The sequence below is a fragment of the Lissotriton vulgaris genome, chromosome 4_1 (assembly GCF_964263255.1).
Source record: "Lissotriton vulgaris chromosome 4_1, aLisVul1.2, whole genome shotgun sequence".
NCBI lineage: Eukaryota > Metazoa > Chordata > Amphibia > Caudata > Salamandridae > Lissotriton > Lissotriton vulgaris.
This window is the reverse complement of record NC_141691.1, coordinates 90098683-90118160: the sequence shown is the minus strand read 5'-3', so window position 1 is coordinate 90118160 and position 19478 is coordinate 90098683. Positions and strand designations below refer to the sequence as shown.

At 43.8% G+C, this 19478-nt stretch overlaps 1 protein-coding gene across 1 annotated transcript in view; it reads left to right on the top strand.

Moving 5' to 3' along the window:
- The window catches only part of YIPF6 (Yip1 domain family member 6), a 126136-nt gene extending 108652 nt beyond the window's left edge, over nt 1-17484 (top strand). Inside the window, exons 7-8 of the mRNA XM_086918346.1 lie at nt 13788-17137; nt 17214-17484. Of these exons, the coding sequence (XP_086774472.1) occupies nt 13788-13909 (122 nt within the window). The 3' untranslated portion in view covers nt 13910-17137; nt 17214-17484. The remainder of the gene's footprint in view (nt 1-13787; nt 17138-17213) is intronic.
- Nucleotides 17485-19478: the final 1994 nt, after the last annotated feature.

The following is a 19478-nucleotide window of genomic DNA, read 5'->3' as shown; positions in this document are numbered from 1 at the left end:
GGCATAAAGGTGGTCATGTACGCCGACGACACACAACTAGTCGTCTCCATCAACCAGGCTGATCAATCAATGGAGAACCTAGTCACCTGCCTGCACAATATATCTATATGGATGGGCAACTCCAGACTCAAACTCAACGGAGAAAAATCCGAAATCATGCTTCTAGGCGACCCAAACAAACTTCCCAAAACCCTTGTCTGGCCACCCAGCATGAGCGCCCCCCCACCCTCCTCCTCCCCCCCCCCCCCCCCCCCACCAAAACAAGAAATCAAAAGCCTGGGCTTTTGGCTAGACCAGGACCTTAGCTTCAGAGCCCAAGCAAGAAAGACAGCCGGCACCTGCTTTGGGCTCATGCGAGCAGCCCGTAAGATCCTTCCGCTTATCCCCCCCCCCCAGTCTAGGAAAATTCTGATGCAGGGCCTCATCATATCGAGATTAGACCACGGAAACGCCCTATACCTAGGCGCACCAGTAGCTGTCATAAAAAAACTTCAGCACGCCCAGAACGCTGCAGCAAGACTACCTACGGGAACAAAATCTAGATGCTCAGCTAAACCCTCCCTCAAGACCCTTCACTGGCTTCCCATCCAAGAGCTCATTGCCGTCAAGGCCTTATGCATCTCCCATAAAATCTTACAAGGCAAAGGACCACCAATATTGAGACCTCTCATCAAGCCTATAAATCCCTAATCAAATCAAATCAATGCAATCCAAGGTTAGAGAGTTTTCAATCAAACTTACTCGGAGTCAATGAAGAAGCAAGAAAGCACCCTCCAAAACTGAATAACCATTTTTCAAGAACAAAGGCTTCAGTCACATTGGTCAGAGAATGGTCAGGGGTATGAGGCACACCCTAACTGCCACCTCAAAATTTGCACAGGACTATCAAGACATGTGCAACCTCTTCCTCCTGAATAGACAAGTCCCACGGAGGCGCTGTGTGCTCTGAGTTCCAAACTAAGACCCTCAAAGCACGAGAGAAGCTGAGGTATTCCCTGGCACAGCCCCAGCAGAGTTATTCAAGGATAAGGATTTCTCAAGTAACAATAACACCTACAAAGGCACCAAAGTGACGCTAGGGGAAGGCCCTGAGGCTGAAGAAATATTTGAGTTCCAGAAGAAATAATCCCCAAGAGTTGAGACTGCGTGCCTTCTTGTATAATGTATCTACCTGTTTTAATTTTGATCCCACATGTAGCCGGGACCTTAGACTGCGTGCTTCTCTTGTATATTGTATCCCCTATTTTACCCAATTGATCCCTCCCTTCCTAACGCTTTGTATACCACCCTTAATCCTGTAAAGCGCTCTGATACCCTCACGGGTCCGGTTCGCGCTCTATAAAACTATAAAATAAATAGAAGGAAAAAAAAGTTAAAATGACCCAGACTTCAAGAAACGCCTGGTAAAACACCACGGGTGCACCACAACTGAGCCAAAATCTCCCAACTCAAAGAACAAAAGATCAGCCTCAACAAAGAAAACCGAAAGAGCCCTATTGGTTGAGGGATGAAGGCATTGTAGAAGGCTGGCCTTGACACCAAAAGGTGATTGAGAGCACAAGAAGGAAAAATGTTAGAGCCTCGCGAAAGTGAGGTTAAAACACTGAAAACAAGGCTTGAAATGGTTGATATTGACCAAGAGACCCTCTACGCCAGAGGGAATAGAGACCCTGAGGAAAGGAAAGTTTACAGATTCCTGTAAAATCCTACCGAATTCCACTGAAGTCATCAAAAGGGGGCTAGCGAACACCTCATGAAGAGTTGCCACCTTCTGCAATACCAGAACTGGAGGAAAAGGATGAATTCTTTGAGTAGGAAGAAGAGGAGTTTCTAGTTGATCAGGAATCCTCCCAGGGAGGAGAAGCTACAGAACACTGGCAGAAGCTCTGTGCCACTTTCCCGAGGAGGGAGTTGAGTCTTGCCCATCCAGACATCCACTCCTAGACCATATTAATCCGCAATAATCTAACAAGGATGGCAGCAGACACTTATTAGCTTCCAACTTGAGGAGGATCAAACTGAGTCATGTTTCCGTCTGAAAATCCTGTTTTCACCCCAAAAGAGGAATCCGTTACTACCCATGCTGCTTAGTTTCCTGTACCAGGGTCAGGAGGCTTTCATGGAATCAGCTGCTTCGAAGGCTGTTACAGCAAGGGTAGAAAAGAAATAAAGGCACTTTGCTCTCTTTATCAGCAGGGGGACTGGTGGCAAATAAACAAGTGGACATGGTTGCCTGAAAGATGGAGAGGTCAGCAGCAGGACAGTGGCATATTGCAAACTCCAGTGCACTGCCAACCAGTACGCCCACAGGCAATGGAACGAAATTGAGGACCTTGTGCATCATCTGCCAGAGAAATGTAAGAAGAGGGCAAACATTGTGATTCAGGAAGGTAGGAACATTGCCAAAACCTACCTAAAGTCCTAACTCTATGCAGTGAACACCTCCAACAGACAGCTATTTACTAGCACAACTATGGAAACACGCTTGGCTAAAAGTGTCAAAGTTTTAAGTGGGAGGTACAAGCTTCTGTGTTCAATGTGCCTTTCACCATGTACAGACTGGATGCTTATTTCCACACTGCTTGTTCTCTGCTTTGTTTTTTCCCTATTTGGTGGATTTGTTTTCCCTGCGCGACAATATGTAGCACTGGTTATTTCTCTGTTTGCTGTGATACGTGTGTATTGCTGCAAAAATGTCAGTTAATAAAAAAAATATGCCATTCACCTCGTAGAGCGTCTTCAGAAGTACAGTTGATAATGTGGTGTTGTAGCACTTGAAAAAGACAATAAGTTGTACAGCGCAATGGGTGCATTGCAATGCAACAGATTATTTCTGGGCCAGGGTCGGAGGATTTACGCAGAGGAAAAGTACACTGACAAGGGGAGGTTTGCATCTTAGAACAACACACACCTCCTCAACTCCACTACATTTCATGATCACAGTGGCAGTATGGGTCACCATCACGATAAACATTTTTAGGGAGGGCCAAAGGAATGTGAACCACCCTGATACTGTCGGACTCTCTAGCTAGTGACTTAACAACTGAGCCCCTCCTACACATACACACAACACTCGGAGAATGGAAGAATGGCGAAGTTTATCTAGAAGTGGAAGTAAATCACCTCTGGCACATTGATATTGAACTTCAACTTGGTTACTGCATGGAACTGCTAAACAGGCTTCCAACAATTATGTCCTGAATGTAGGCATGCAACAAAGAACAGCCTGTTTCTGTAGCAATAAGTCAACAATCCCTGACTCAAAAAGGCAATAGACCAAGAACCATCAAAGGAAAAGAACAAAGGAGTCTACTCTGTTTATTTCCTCATACCAGAACCAGACAAGACACTCTGGCCCATTTTAGATCTAAGAGCATTATACAGGTCTATAAAGTCACAAAAAATCAAGATGACAAATGTAAATGTAAATGTTTTTGTACTTGTATAGCGCACAGCTACCCGCAGTGGGTTTCCCGGCGCTTGTACGAATACCGCAAGGGAACCCTTCCTGGCTTTCCCTGTGAAGTGTCCACTCCTGGGCTCCCCCATGGTGCAGACCAGGCATCCCTCGCGTTGTGGGGGCCGTTGTGGAGACTAAGCAAGCTATTGCCCAGAGTTGCAGCGTGGGACCCATGATCAGAATAGGCACTGAGGCGAGAATATCCGGTCAGGGGAATTAATGAGCCCGAGACCCGCCGGGGCAGGAATCGAACCCTGGTCCCTGGCCAGAGCTCTGCATCGAGGTCTGCCTGCTCTAACCATTGAGCCACACTTCTCCACGCAGGAGGTCATTCCACTCTTGGAAAAAGGGCACCATATGACAACTATAAACCTCAAAGATGCCTGTCTGTACATACCAACGAATAGAAGACGCAATAAGTTCCTGCGGACACAGTATAGTGCCAGTTCTGGGTCCATCCTTTTGGAATAAAGTCTGCTCCAAGGATTTTCACGGAATGTCTCACTGCAGTACAGGCAAACCTGCAGAGTTAAACCATAACTATATGATAAGGCTGGTAAAAACTAAATCGTTCAAACAGTGAAGGATAATAAACGAACAGTGATAAAAACAGGATAAGCCACAAACTGAGGTTTTACAATTTCAGAAAGGGATAAGTCTTTCCTAAGAGCAAGACTAAATTCAGTGGAAGCCAAGGCCTTCTCTGTAACAAAGAGAGTCCAACCTACTGACAAAGGATGATTGCCTCTACCAGAAGGGCAACTTCTGATGTGAGAATGGTGTGAAAATGATGGCCATGATGTTTTCGTGAATTCACATAGTTGACATGCAAGACTCCACATGAGAGCACTTCAGGAGTGACTACAACAGGAGTGGTCATAGGCAACTGGGAGTTGGCTCTGCCACAGACCATGTAAACAAGAATATGCTGTGCTAGAGCACAGACAGCATAACAGTGTGCAGACCATTCAAACTACCAACTCCCTCGTTAACCATCACGACAGATGCATCGCACATAGGGTGGGTAGCCAACATGGGAAAGCTAAACGTCCGGGACCTATAGAGCGCTCAAGGAGGCGTTGAAACACAACATTGTTTTAGAACTCAAATCGGTCTTCCTAAACAGCAAGGCCTTCCAGAAAGAGGTGAGGGGAAGGAAAGTCTGAATCCAAACAGAAAACGCAATCTCTATGTCCTGCCTCAACAAAGAGAAGGAATCGGGAGACACACGATCTCACGTTCTGTCCTGAATAGCACAGTACATAAGGAAGTGGGCTGTCCAGAGAAGGATAACTTTAGCGGTGATACACCTACCAGGGGTACAAAACATAGAGGCAAACTGAAACGCCGTTCATAAAGGTGCCAGCTAAAGCAAAAACTGGTGGATAAAATTGTTTGGAAGTGGATCATACCTCAGGTAGAACTATTCACAACTTAAGAGACCTCAAAATGCTGAAGCACTGCATCCAGCCAGGTACCTGCAACATTGCTCGGTAGAGAATGCCTTAGCAATAGAAAGGTAAGGGCAACTTGCCTAAGCATTTTACCCAGTACTGTTAATGCCACTCGTGAGATAGAAATGCACTGAATCAAAGATGGCTCTAGTCTTGACAGCACCTAAATGGTCCAGGCAAAATTGTTTCAGACTTGATGCATATGGCTCCGGTCCGAATCATAAGATCACCAGAAAACCAAGTTTTGTTGATAATACAGGGAGGTCAGGTATACCATCCGAGACAGCTACCCTGAGCTTAGCAGGTTGGTTCCTTAAAAAATAGAATTTAGCCACGTAGATCTGCCGGCAAGAGCCATGGAAACACCTAAAGAAGCTTGAACGCCAACTACAAAAAAGTGTTACACGGTGAAGTGGCACAGATTCATACACTAGTGTAACTGGAAAGGAATTAGTAAGGGCTGAACACAGGACACTACAGTAGGCTGCTACCTCACGCATCTGCTAGACGTGAAACTTTCATATACTTCACTCAAGGTACACGTGGCTTATACAAGAGGAGTAATAGGAAAGCTTCTTCACCATACCAGTCATCAAATAATTCCTGGAAGGAGCAAAGCGAATAGCGCCCGAAGGCCAGTTCCAACACCTATGTGTAACCTTCAGTGGAGAAGTGTGGCTCAATGGTTAGAGCGGCAGACACTGATGCAGAGGGCTAGCCCGGGACCAGGGTTCAATTCCCGCCTCGGCAGGTCTTGGGCTCAATTTTTCGGACCTGATAATTCTCGCCTCGTTGCCTATTCTAATCATGGGTCCCACTCTGCAACTCTGGGCAATAGCTTGCTTAATCTCCACAACGGCCCCAACAACGCTAGGATGCCTGGCTTCACCTTGGGGGTGCCCAGGAGTGGGCACTTCACAGGGAAAAGCCAGGAAGGGTTCCACAGCGGTATGCGTACAAGCGCCGAGATACCCTCATGGGTCGATTCGTGCGCTATACAAGTACTACTACATTTACATTTACATGGTGCTGATTCAACTTGTGAAGGTACCCTTTGACCCCATTCATAATGTAAAACTCAGGAATGTAACCCTTAAAACAGCCTTCCTATTTGCCATCACGTCTCTATTTAGAGTAAGTCACCTACAGTCCTGACAACGCAGGAACCTTACCTAAAAATACTCAAGGACAGGGTGTTAATGAGACCAAACCCACAATTTACTCCCAAAGTGCTATTGCATTTCCATGTAAACCAAGCGATACATTTGCCAGCGTTCTTCCAGCAGTCTAACAAACAGCTCAGGGGTTAGAAAAGCAGATGTTAGGAGGGCAGTTATATATTGTAGAAAACAAAACCAGCCATGAAGGGGAACCAATTCTTCATGTCTTTTGAACAGACAAGGAAAGGTTCTCTGATCACTAAAGGTACCATTGCTAGATGGACAGTACAGACAATAAGACATGCTACTAACCGTGAGAGTTTCACTGGGAGAAAAATGGAGTAACATTTGCCTTCATTGTTAATGTGTCTTTAAACAATATCTGCAAGGCGTTCACATGGTCTACCTTGCACACCTTCACATAGCACTACTATGTAGTCATATCCGGCTAACAATGATGATCTGGTGAGGCAAACAGTACTAAAACACCTGTCTGCAAACAGTGTGGTCAACCCTCCCTCCCAAGGGAAGAGTATAGCGCTACAAAAATCAGTGAACAGCATTTTAAGTCAGAAATGTTTCACTCTAAAGAACAATATAGCTAACTTACATGTAGAAGTAGTTTTGTAGGTTGAAAAATTCCTTGGATTTACAAGTGACCCTCTCATCGCCCCGCAATTAGATGAATTTGTAGAGAGCTAAAGTGTAAATATGAGAGGAAACCAAACATACAAAGAGGACATCCAAGAGAAAAAATGAATCTGAAGATGGCGCCCATGTCTAAGGGTGTATGGGGCGCACATCTGGCGTCATTCAAGGAGGGACATGGCACCAAATGGTCCACAACACCTGTAACAACAAAATGAAGGGAAAGAACTAAAAGGAGCCCATTCTGGACCCAAGCACTGGATGGCGGAATAATGCACGGCATGTGAATCCCGAAAATTCCTCAAGCTGCAAAACTACTCCTACAGGTAAGTAAGTAACATGTTTGGTTCTTGTACAATTCCCTCAGCTTGCCTTACTCCCACATGTCTGTATTTTATTAATAACTCACATGCTCCGTTTCCTGGCAGTGTTGAACTGGTTAAATACCGCTGTTGTAGAAAGGAGATTTTGCTCTGTAGTTGGTTACCAATCATCCAGCAGTAGATTTTCCCGTAATACCTTATTGCATGCTAGCAATTGATGTTCTTGATATGTTGCATTTTTGTAGTACATTCTTGTTTAGTGTTGATTCTGTGTTACGAAGCGGCACAACGTCAGTGACATACGTACTGACTAAAACGTACACAGTGAATATCAAAACAAGCATAATTGTGGCTCTAGTTTGGAGTAAGATTTATTTATTTATTTATCGGATTTATACCGCGCATGGCTGCCTCAGCGACGAGGCGTCCCAGCGCACCCAGAAACCAGAAAAAGAAAGCCTGACGGTGGGCAGGGTGTTTAAACAGCACTAGGGAAAAGCCAGGTCTTCAAGGCCTTACGAAATGCCAAATGGTGCGGTATAGCTCTAATAGTGGCTGGGAGCGCATTCCACAGTTTAGCCGCCAAACAGCGGAATGACCGGCCCTCGCTCTCCGAACTCGAGGAATGCAGACCAACGCTGAGTCGGCCGATCTCAGCATACGCCCCGGCACATAAGGCTCCAGCAAGTGTGATAGCCCCATTGGGGCCTGGTGTGTCAAGATCTTATGAGATTAACACAGCGCCTTGAACTGAATGCGCTGTTCAACAGGCAGCCAGTGGAGTTTAGGGAGCACATGTGCCACTGAGCAAGATCTAGGCAGTGCAACCAGAAACCGGGCAGCCGCGTTTTGGACCCTTTGCAGGCGCCTAACGCTAGCCCTGTTAGCGCCCAAGTAAAGGGAATTGCCATAATCCAGTCTGGACAAGATGGACGCCTGAATGATGGTCTGTCGGACCTTGGTGGGACCTCTTCTCCAGGAAAGACCGGATCCAGTCCAGGGCCCCATCCCTGACCCCGATTTCCTGAAGGCGTTGGAGAAGTATCTCGTGGGAGACAGTATCAAATGCAGCACTTATGTCCAAGAGGACCAAGGCCGCAGAGTCCCCAACATCCAAGCTGCCACGAATGGCTTCCGCCACCACCAACAGTGCAGACTCTGTACTATGCCGAGAACGAAAGCCGTGCTGGGATGGGTCCAGAATATCATTGTGCTCGATGAATTGAGACAGAGTGGAATTCACGTGTGATTCCACCAACTTGGCCAAAAAAGGCAGCTGTGAGATGGGTTGATAGTTTCTAGGTTCGGCTGGGTCTAAAGACGTTTTTTTTAAACAATGGAATCACTTTGGCGTGTTTCCGCGCCCGAGGAACAGAAGCTGACAGCAAAGACAAATTAACCAGATCAAGGCTTACAGGAGAAATCAGAGAGTGAAACTGATTAATTGCAGTATGTCTTATGTTCATGTAAAAACTTGTTAGTAGGCCTGGGCCGTGAACTCCACTCCGTTCGCGGAGTTTTCTGCTCTCCGCGGAGCTCGCGGAGTGCAGAAAACTCTGCTCCACGTAGTAGTGCAGCGGAGGTTTTTTTCTCACCGCTTGCCAGCGGTGAGTTGGGGAGGATAGCTGCCACTCGGGTGGATTGTTTTCTCGAGAGGCAGGAATATCAGCGCGAATGGCAGTTCGCACTGCACTCCGCCAATTGTGGAACTCTGTGGAGTTTTCTTGTCACTTCGTGAAGTTCTGCTATGCCGAACTCCACGAATTCCGCACAGGCCTGCTTGTTAGCACTGTCGGGTAAAATTAATGAAACAGATGTGCCTGTTGGCAGTGAAAGACAATCTCCGGAATACTTGGGAAACACAGTTGATTTTGTTAAAGGAATGCCATCTAGTTCTCCATATTAAAATTCATACTGAAATCGAAATTCTGAGAGGAAAAAACGTCTATTTCAGCACTACTATCGAGAATACAGAATTTGTTTAGTTTAAATTTGCTTTCTTTGTGTTTTCAAACATGTTTAAAAGTTTGTAAAGTTTGGGATTTAAAGCTTCATAACAAACCATATAAAACGGAACTGAGAAAGTACACTCATGCAGTGCATTTGTGTACTTTTTAATTCGGTAGTTATTCTCCTGCCAATTTCTTCTATAAACTAGATCCACTGTCCGAGTATCTCCATTGACTTTGTTGGTTCTCTGTGTTACCCAGAGGGAAGTAGAAAGATACCAGCAGAACCGCTGTTGCCCACCTTTCTGTAAATTACTTTGAATAACACTCTGGTCTTCCCCTCCGTTCACTTCACCATTGCTTCCTGTGCCACCCACATGTAAATACATACTTGCAGGCAGCAGTAGCACAAGATTCTCATTCATTGAAATCCTTTGAGCCAGGTACAGTGTCTTAAATTAGATTCTCAATGAAAGTTAGTGAATGCTTAGTTTGACAATAGAGATGGGGTTACACATACAGCACCAAGTGGGTGTACTTATTGTAATGTATTGTAGTTTTGAAGCTCTGAAATTCTTTCTAGGCTATTCCAAAGTACAAGATAGTGCATTAGTAATAGATTGCTTGTGTTGCTTTGCAGATAATGTGTAATCTAGAAGTTTGAACTGGATAGTCGAATTTGGGGCTGCGCCAAAGCTTATTTGCATTAGTTGAGCCCTGCCTGAAATGGCACATTTTAATTTGATTTTGTTTTATAAATTTTTTGGGTGCCTTTAACCTATTATACAAGTAAATAAAAATCATAGCATTATCACAAAAGTAAAAGGACAATGTTACAAGAAATATTTTTCTCGTTTTATCCAGCTGCTCCATCTCTTGTATAGTCTTGCTACTGCCATTATATTATTTCTCCTCAAGTGACATTTTTTTCAAATCTTCGATTGTTTTCATATTTTTGTCAAGCAGTATGATATTAAACCATATTTGCCTGGCAATGTTTTGTGAATCGGCATTACGGATACCATTTCTCTAGATGAAGCAACTGATTACTTTCCCTACAACAGATACTCAGTACCTGAAAATAGAATGCAAAGTTTCCAGCAGACGACATTTACTTTCTTCTCACCCAAATCAAGGTTGACTTACACTTCTCTAGCTTGGTATCTGGTCTTTTCTATATCTCAATTGAAACTCAGAATGCAGATATACCACACACAGCAAGCAGCTTCCCTGTTAGCGGATTTGTTTGCAGATGTCCCAGGGTAACAATTTAGTAAGTTCTATGCAGTTCTGATCTAAAATGTCTGTAACTCAAAGACCAGATTCCCATGTGGTCTTTCCACAGTTGCGGACAAGCTAGAAGAAAATAGAATGAAATGCGCTGAGAGTAATTTGACTTCAGAACTGCTGTTCAAGTCCTGGCACTTTTACATTTGGGTTGTTGTAAAACCCTACCCTGTGGCCTTCTAGAATCCAGACCTGCATTCTTTTGGGGCCTCTTATATGCCACAGCTTATCTCAAGGGCCTGACTAAATATCATAACACCACGCTCATCCTGATTGAACTCCGTTAGCTCCCTGTTCCAGCCCGCACCATGTCCAAAACCAGCGGCATCATTTACAAAGCTATCGCAACCAGCTCCTCAGTTCATCTTGCAGACCAGACCACCACTCTGGTGGTCCTTAGTACACCCACAGCCAGGGCACAATCAGACTGCTGACAAAGAAGTGTAACAAAGAAACACCAAGACAGCAGGCCTTTTCCATCTAGGCACCCAAGATCTTCGACAAGGTAGCATCTACTGTATGGATTGCGTTTAGTAGATATCCTTAATCCGTTTCTTATATGCTGCATTTTCTTAGTGAACGAAGTCCGATGTGAATACTAATATAAATGTTGGTGCTTTTTGCTGTAAGTTTACCTTGAACACCTGTTTTCCGATTATCTCAAGTTTTAGACTGTTATTTGTCTGTTGGTATTTTTGTGGCTATTCCCAAATATTAGTTTCGTTTTGTCTAGTCAGCAGAACTTGTGCAGGTGAATTTGGATGAATTAAAGCATTTTGCTGGAATGGCAGCACCTGTTATGGAAATGGGAAGAAGTCTAGGTTGGTTAACACCCTTACTCAGTAGTGAAGTGTGGGTATCTCCCAATTTGGGAAGTGGGGCAATCACACACCCATTTGGGTGTCATGCTTCATCAGAGGGCTTGCTCCTCACCAGCCTGGCACTGCAATGCCTTTCTGAGATCTTTTTCCCAAGTGTAGGTGAGGTGTGTGTGTGTGTGAGGGGCCTAGTGGTGTAGATGTGAGGAGAAATAAAGTGAGGTTAGATGGTGTCCAAAATGAATTTTAATCTGCGAGCCCACTCGTCTCAATTAGAACCAGAATAGGGATACCGCCGTTTATAATGGTCGATGGTGTCTATATATGTGTAGTCATGGTCAACATGTTTCTTGCCCTATGTGTGTAAATCACTCAGCAATTCTTTAGGACCTATCTACACGGGTGGTTGGTTATGGAAAATGAACCAATCACTCTAATGACCTTTCAATGAGGTACCTTAATAATACAAATCATGGTGAGCTTCCTCCCAACGAGGCAGAGCGAGGGGTAGGTTCCTGGCACCTGTTTTTCAGGAAACTCATGACTAACTTTTGTAACGATCGTTGCTCTGCCTAACTATTGATGAGGTGTGACTTGAACCCGAAATGGGTTGGTCCCATGATTTGCATTATTAAGGTACCTCATTGAAAGGTCATCGGAGTGATTGGTTCACTCTGATTGCTTTGATGCTGCCCTTAGCTTGATTGCAATTTTTTTTGCAGTCATGTCACCCTCAGCTGGGCACTACTTTCATAATGGCTTTAGGACCTGAGCCTGGAGATGCTGTACACAAACCTGAAAGATGTAACAATAAAATCACCTAACTCCTGGACCTTAACCCGAATCTCTCCCTTCTACAACTGTGTTGTTTCCTCATCTCTAGGATTTAGTAGTAGGTTGGCCTAGTAAAATGGAATTTTGAGTGGGGTGTTACATAGTGACTGCCCATGAAGCATTCCAAACACAAGATGATGGAAGGAGTGCTGAAACCTTTCAACCACTCACCCCCAATCAAGAGATCTGGGTTTAATCCATCATTATTTTGCTCACTATGCCACCCCAGTTTGGACTCTGCCATATGCAAGTCAGTCTTGATCCTGCCCCTCATGGAAACAGTCCAGCCCGAACTGCCATGCCAAGTCCTCTCTGGACCGGAAACAAGCATCTTGGGAACGGTTTCTGTACTCGGGGTGAATGTTTGACATTGTTCAGCATTCCGTCCATCAATTGATCTTTTTCCATGAGGCATTCCAGTAGGGTTGTAACGTTGATCCAAGACATGGTGAAATGTCTCACTGGGCTTTAACAAGCAATGGCCAAACTTTGAAAGGCATTAACCAACCTTTTGGCTTTACCATTGTTTGCTGCAGATGTTGAACAGAATCAATAACATAAAAAGCCTATGTGACCACCCATTATGGCGTATATATGCTCATATAGGCACACATGTTGTGACACAGCAATTTTAGCCTTGTCCTGTTAAACCGAGCCATACCAGAACATGGAGTGTGCAGTTCCTGGGTGGGAATCTAGGTCTCCTAGTGTGGTAAGTACAGGGGAGTGCTCCTATTTGGAGCAAGAGCCCTCACACACCCCGAAAGGTGTTCTGCTTCATCATCAGGCAGCTCCTCGTTGAGCCGGTGCTGCAATGCCCAACGGGCTCCTCAGGAGGGCTCTTTGCCAGACTCCTTTTCTTTTTTGCTGACGTAAAGAGTGAGGTTTGGATGTGGTGTGCAGGTGTGAATAGAATGAGAGGAGGATGTGCGTTAAAAAATGACTAGCATGATCCAAAAACTATTTTAATTGTTGGGTCCTTTTGTCATTGTTAAAAACGTGGGTTTCATCTAATGATAGATATATTGGTGTATCTTTGCTCTGTTTAGTATAAGTCACGGGTCGACATGTTTCGTGCCTATTATTGTCCATAAGGATCATGGCATTTCATCAGGACTAATTTGTCATCTACTCAAACAAGATGTGTGCAAACCATGCCCTGTATACCTTGCATAAATATGCAATGTATCTCCTGGGGACAAACCCAAAATTAGTAGTGTATGGCCCCAGTCGGACCAGTCAGGGCAAACCGCTATTGTGCTTGCTGACGGTCGGTAGTCGGTGCAGAATTCGGGCCTCCACCAACCCCTTACTCTGCTGATCTTAAAGACGGAGCCATAAATCAGAGTTTCAATGCATTCACAGGAACCACCTTCACAACGGTTCTTGTGAATGCTAGGCCACAGACTTGACTAAATCTGGCCGGCGGTACTCAGTCAGGGCAACAAATTACTTTGATCCATTGCGGAGTAGATTCCGTCCGTTAAGAATTATACGAGACCCTTAGTATCCCATGGAGTGTTGAAAGAAAAAAGTAGTTTCCTGGTACACATTGTCTTTAATAACAGACACTGATAAAAGCTGTCCATAAGGGAGACATGAAAAAGGTGCAACAGCACATTTTAATATGTATAGCTGACTTAATTTTGCATTCTAGCATTTAACCTGAAAGCTGGTACAGTTAATCGCAACTGCCTTTGAGAAGGTGCAGCACACACTGCCCCAATCTGAGATTAATTTTCATCTCAGTGTCAATATTGAGCTAGGTAGGACAAACTTGAAAACCTATATTGAAGCCATGCTTGCTAATGGAAATACCTGTAGTAATAACTCTTGTCTTTCCTTTCGTTGCAGCGTCCACAGCGTTCTTGGCAGACAGCCAGCCTCCGAACCGGAAAGCCCTTGCAGTCTACCCCATCTTTCTCTTCTATTTCGTCATTAGTTGGATGATTCTGACCTTCACGCCGAGCTCTTAGTGAGGACCAGGGCTCACATGGACTGAAGGCACTATATTAAATAATTTATGGGAAAGCTGCAATCTGAGTCGTGGGTTTTCAACGTGGTTTACGAATGTAGGCAATACACGCAAAAGACTGAGTGCTGTGGACACTACTGACTCGCAGGAAATGTGGTTGTCTCACCAGAACGTGTATCATTGATCCAAAGGGCAGTACAGCATGCTGTGAGTTATATTTTACCCAATGGAATTACAGCTTGCGGAGGCTGAATCACCTCCACTCCAAGTGCAGCCTGCAGTATATCTCTCTCTTGGGTTGCTTGCGGTTTGCAGTTCCTTGCTCTTTAAGGGAAGGGGAACTGTTTAGCTCCCCCCAATAGTAATTATATTTGCAGTGTCGCACTCTGTTATCAAGGGAAGTGCTGCTGCAGTGTCTCGCTCCCCAGCATTATCTCACTCTCCTTGGATGCTTCGCCTTCATTGTCTCATTTCTGTGAGTTGTTCAGGCTTCAGTGCTCTCTCTTCCTGGACTGTTCTGTCTGTAGTGTTTCATGCAGGCTCCTGGATGTGCATTCTGGCAGTTGCTGCCTCTTCCAGTGTCTCCCACATATTCTGCATTCCCTACTGCCAATGGACCTTTGTTTCAACCCTTTTTTATGTTATTTTTTAAAAATGCATATGAGTTGATCCTTCTTGAAAAGACCGAATATTGGTAGAAGTTGAGAGGGCGAGAAACTGCACGTGGAGTCTGATTCATAGCTTACTTGGATATCTCCAGGTAAATGTTTCAAGGCTGTGGTTGTTTTAAAGTGAGGGACGACAGGTTTATGGTGAATGTATATAGACTAGTTTACAGAAGAGTGCCTTCCTAGGTGGTGTTGGGCTGAAGAAGAAATTATGCCACCCATGTAACAAGACTAGCTGTCAGCACAGTGTATTAAGTTGCTTGCATTTACCATTCCGAGTAGAGCTTACTCCATCTCTTCGCAAACACCAAAGCTGCTTATACTGACCCAGAAGATTTTGTGAAATAGTTATGTAAAGTCAAGTTAAGGTATACAAGCACAGGAAAAGGAAGACTTCACTGCAAAACATATTTAGATGTAGCAGATCTCTTGTTTCCTGAAGACACAAGCTGACTTGAATTAGGCATGCAGCCAGCACTTAATGTTCAAAATTGTGATTCTAAATTCTAGCCTCTCACTGAAACTCTAAATACATTTGTGGTACTTGGTAAAAGCGCTTAACCCCGGTCTGCTCAGAAGTAAAGGCAAGTGCTGTAGGTGACTGTGCTACATAGCTGTGTCCATTAGGATTCCCGCAGAGCAAGTATACTAGGTCATTTTAATAATGCACCTGCAAAGGAATAAGCAAGGCTTTTGTTAAGATCCTAATTGGCCTAATCAGTACTCAATCCTCCAGGTTTAATACATTTGGTTGGGTGATAGTAGCACATTTAGGAACAGCGCTGCAAAATCAGAATACTGGGAAATTAAGCACTAAGTTAAAGATTATGCGTATTCAGTGCTAAACTGAACACCTTTCCTTTAAGACTGTGACCCATTGTTAATAGTGCTCACAACTTCTTTCAGCTTTCCAGAGTCTTTACTGTTTTTGAATTCCAACCACAGTCTGATTAGGTGCTTTTAATGCAAAGGTGCCAGTTAGTTCACCACAACTAAAAACGTACACTTCCAAATACACCAGGTATGTAAAATGTTTATTTAGAAAGCATTCTGCTGTGAGCAGTGATTCAAAACTGGCTGGGGAGAAAGAGAAGAGATAGCCATACTAAGGAGATAATTATTCATTTGAATTTCACTCAAATATTCCCCTGGGTTTTGAACAAAGTGAAGGCTTTCTCACAGCCTATTCACGTGTGGTTGCCCAGGGCCCGAAACATAGTAAGAGGCTTCAGGGCAGAGCAAACAGGCATCACAGCCGCCCATTAGTGCAAAGTCGAATATTGAACAAACTGCAACTGCATGGAAACTTAAAGGGTTTAAGACTCTTTAAGCATACATGATGATTAGACAGTTAAATATGAAGATGGAGTGACAGTGTTACCACGTACAACAGAAAATTGAGTAAATCCGACTACCAGCAAGATTAATATTCATCATATGGACTTGTTAGCTAAAAACAAACCATAAAATTATAGGCATAGACATGAAGAGGTATTGAAGGTAAACACATGTTTAACACAGGCTTCATGCATGTATTGCATAGAAAAGATTTCAAAGTCCTCAGTGGTAAGGCTGCTTTGCAGTTTAGAGCCATGGCAACACTTTCTTCTAGTCTCTTCCTATACACATTATAGCTCCGGTGTTGTCTTCTCAATCAGTCCTTCCACTGGAGACTGGGTAGGAATGTGCGCCTGAGGTCAGCTATTTATCAGAGTCTTGTGTCATCTGTAGGATTTAGAGAGCTCACCCCAAGCAACACCTGTTTACATGTTTCACAAAGATTTTATTTGTGTGTTGACCACACTTTTTCAAATTATTGCCTCAATCTTTGCTTCTCACCAGTGGGGGGATAGCTTGTAAGTTTTACATAGTATTTGAGGTTCCTTGGCAGACTGGTTAGCTCATTTTGTAAAGATGAGGGATTGGCATTGAGGATGCTGCTCAGAAAGGCTTCTCCGGTACACCTAATGCGCTGCTGAGACTGACAGGAATCCAGCTGCATACATAATCTGCACTGTAAATTTGCTGTACTCCGCAGTGACATTATATTTGTCATGTTTCATCAAAATAAATATTTTCCCTAAGAGCTGGTTAATTTCAGAAGAAAACTAATTGGTGAGCATTCATTCACATTTTTCAAATTAATCTGCTAACTTGGGACATTTTACTGAAGGGTGTTAACCAAGTTTTTATTTTTATAAGTAAGTAAAAAGTAGACTAGTCTGGAGATCTCGACAGCCACATAGATGGATTACATCCTGCACTTTTTCTTTCGAGAAGGAATCTATAATTTCAGAGATAAAGAATGCAGTAGAAAACCGGCCTCACCCTTGATCGTGTAGATATGTCGACAACAGTATCACTCTACAGCCCTTATCTTTCAAAGTATTTAACAGCCATTATCTAGAACTCTGTGCCTGCAATGGATATGTCACTGCCTGAATTGTTTCATAAATGAAACACATGAAAAATGTAAACTGAATCTCTAATGAAGAATCCTATAGATACCATTGATTTTTGAAGATGGGTAGACGTCTGTATTCTGTCCATAATGAAAGGGGGTACATGGATTGGAGAGAAACACTGGTCTTCTAACTCGCATTTGCATGGCGTATTATGGTCCATATATTGTGCTAGTTTACTTGAGACGTTAGAACCAGAATATCTTGTTGAGAGATTGCCCAGGCTAAAATCTGGGAACTCCCGAAATGCTGTAACTTCGACTACTGATGGACAAATTGTAGAGGGTTTAATCCATTTCAAAATTGAAGGCTGGAATTGCATAAACCTAGTTTTAAATCGATAATGTGTACATATTTTTTCTATTTGGGAGGGTGAGGGAATTTATTTTCTCGATTAAAGGTGAATATTTATGACAAAAATAAAGTTTTCTTTAGGTTTTATTTCATTTCTATGGCTCCTGTCAATTGATATTTGTTACAAGACTGTGTATTGAACAATTAATCACCTTATTCACAAAACGTTTTGTACAAGTGAGTGTCACTAAGTTTGAAAAAAAGAATCTTCCTAAGTTGCTAAATCGTCATTGTGGGAACTTGACTCGTAAATTTTAGGCCAGGTCAATGCGAAAACTAGTCCACTAAAAACAATAGCTAATTAGAGGACCTACCCAACACATTAAAAGAGCCGGAGTTGCAGAACGCTTTCTTCCTAAAGGCACCTTCAGCCTCATCGGTCTCCACGTCGGGTGGGGAGGAGGAAGAAAAAGGTTGTTGGAGGGTAACTCAGTATTTTCTGAGAAAATTCACTCCAAGCTCAAGAGATGCATTTTATTTTATCCTTTCCAACTCCTAGTCTAACCCTGGCTACCAGAAGTCTGCTCAGCTATGTTTTTTGGGCCTTCATGGACTAAGGTTAGTACTCTTTCCTTCATTGTCTTTGGTATCACTCACAACTCTTTCCTAATCCCTTCTTCATACTACAATTGCATGTTAACACTTCTGAAAGTCTCTACTTCATCCCCTATTAGATAGAGACTTCTGAAAGTCTCTACTTCATCCCCTATTAGATAGAGACTTCTAGCCACAGATTCCTTACAATAGAATATTGGTCATATTGTTTGATTCCTTTGTTTCCTTTGATCATTCTGGTTGCTGCATTGAGAGTGTTTCCAAGGGGTGTAAGGTGGGATTTCGCAGTGCCTGTAAGGGTGGCTTTCCCGTATTCTAATCTAGACAACACCAGCGCTTGCGTGGCAGATTTAAGATCAATCCGTGTTAGGAAGTACCCGATTTTGTTCTAATGTTTCAGGTTGTAGAAGGCACTCCGCACTATTCTTAATATGATCTTTCATGGTCAGTTTGGGGTCCAGTATGAACCCAAGAGTTAGTTAGCTAGGGCTAGCTTGCAGTTTAGAGCGTCTATGGAGTCTAGCCATTTTTGCATGTGGGGGGGACTGCTCTGTCTTTGATATGAGAAGAATTTCTGTCTTTTTGTGGCGGGGTCGGAGAAAGGGACCTGAGACTGGATCGAGGTAAAAAGGGTTTTATTTTTATAAAGGATTTCTTTTTCTTGGCAGATAGTCTTTCTCGAGTCAAGGTAGTGGGGTCCGTTGTTGCCACGGTGTTCGAGACCCGCTTCTGAGGGCTGCTTCCAGCTGGGCCACTCGTTGGGTACTTGGATGCGAGTTTAGCGTCTGCTGGGCTGTGCTTCTCCTCCGGGTGGTATGCGGGAGAGAAAAGACAGAGGGGTACCGTCAGGCAATTATCCTCTATACCTTCACCAGGGGGCCTGAGAAGTGAGGGATCACCGCTGCTCTAGTGAAGTCACACGATGCATTTACAAATCGGGTTAACACGAGTGCTCTATAGTGAGGGAGGTGCAATAAGGGAGGGGGGGAAGGATTGACCAAGGACTTTCAGGGAAGTGCTCCGGAGTAATTAGAAAACGGACAGGCACTATTTCTTAGTGGATTGTCAAAATTGTATTTTTTGTGGATGAATATCCGTTCTTTCAGATTTCCATATAGAGGACAAGACTACTTCAAGTTGCAGTGTGACATTTTTATTATTTTGTTGTGAAACATGGACAGCCAACACGTGTTTCGCCCCCTATTGGCGAGTTGCGCCGGGGCTTTCTCAAGGCTATTTATACAAATGCAGCGTGTAATGCAGCTGTTTTCATATTGTCAAATTTCCAAAGACAAGAGTTTCAATACTCGCAGAACGACAGTCTTCTGTAAGTTAGCAGAAGTTGAAGGGTGCAGTTCGGTCCCTGCTCGCGGATCTCAGCATTCTATATGGACATGGGTTGAATCCCGATTTCGGGATTCAACCCATGTCCATATCGAATGCCTTGAGAAAGCCCCGGCGCAACTCGCCAATAGGGGGCGAAACACGTGTCGGCTGTCCATGTTTCACAACAAAATAATAAAGATGTCAC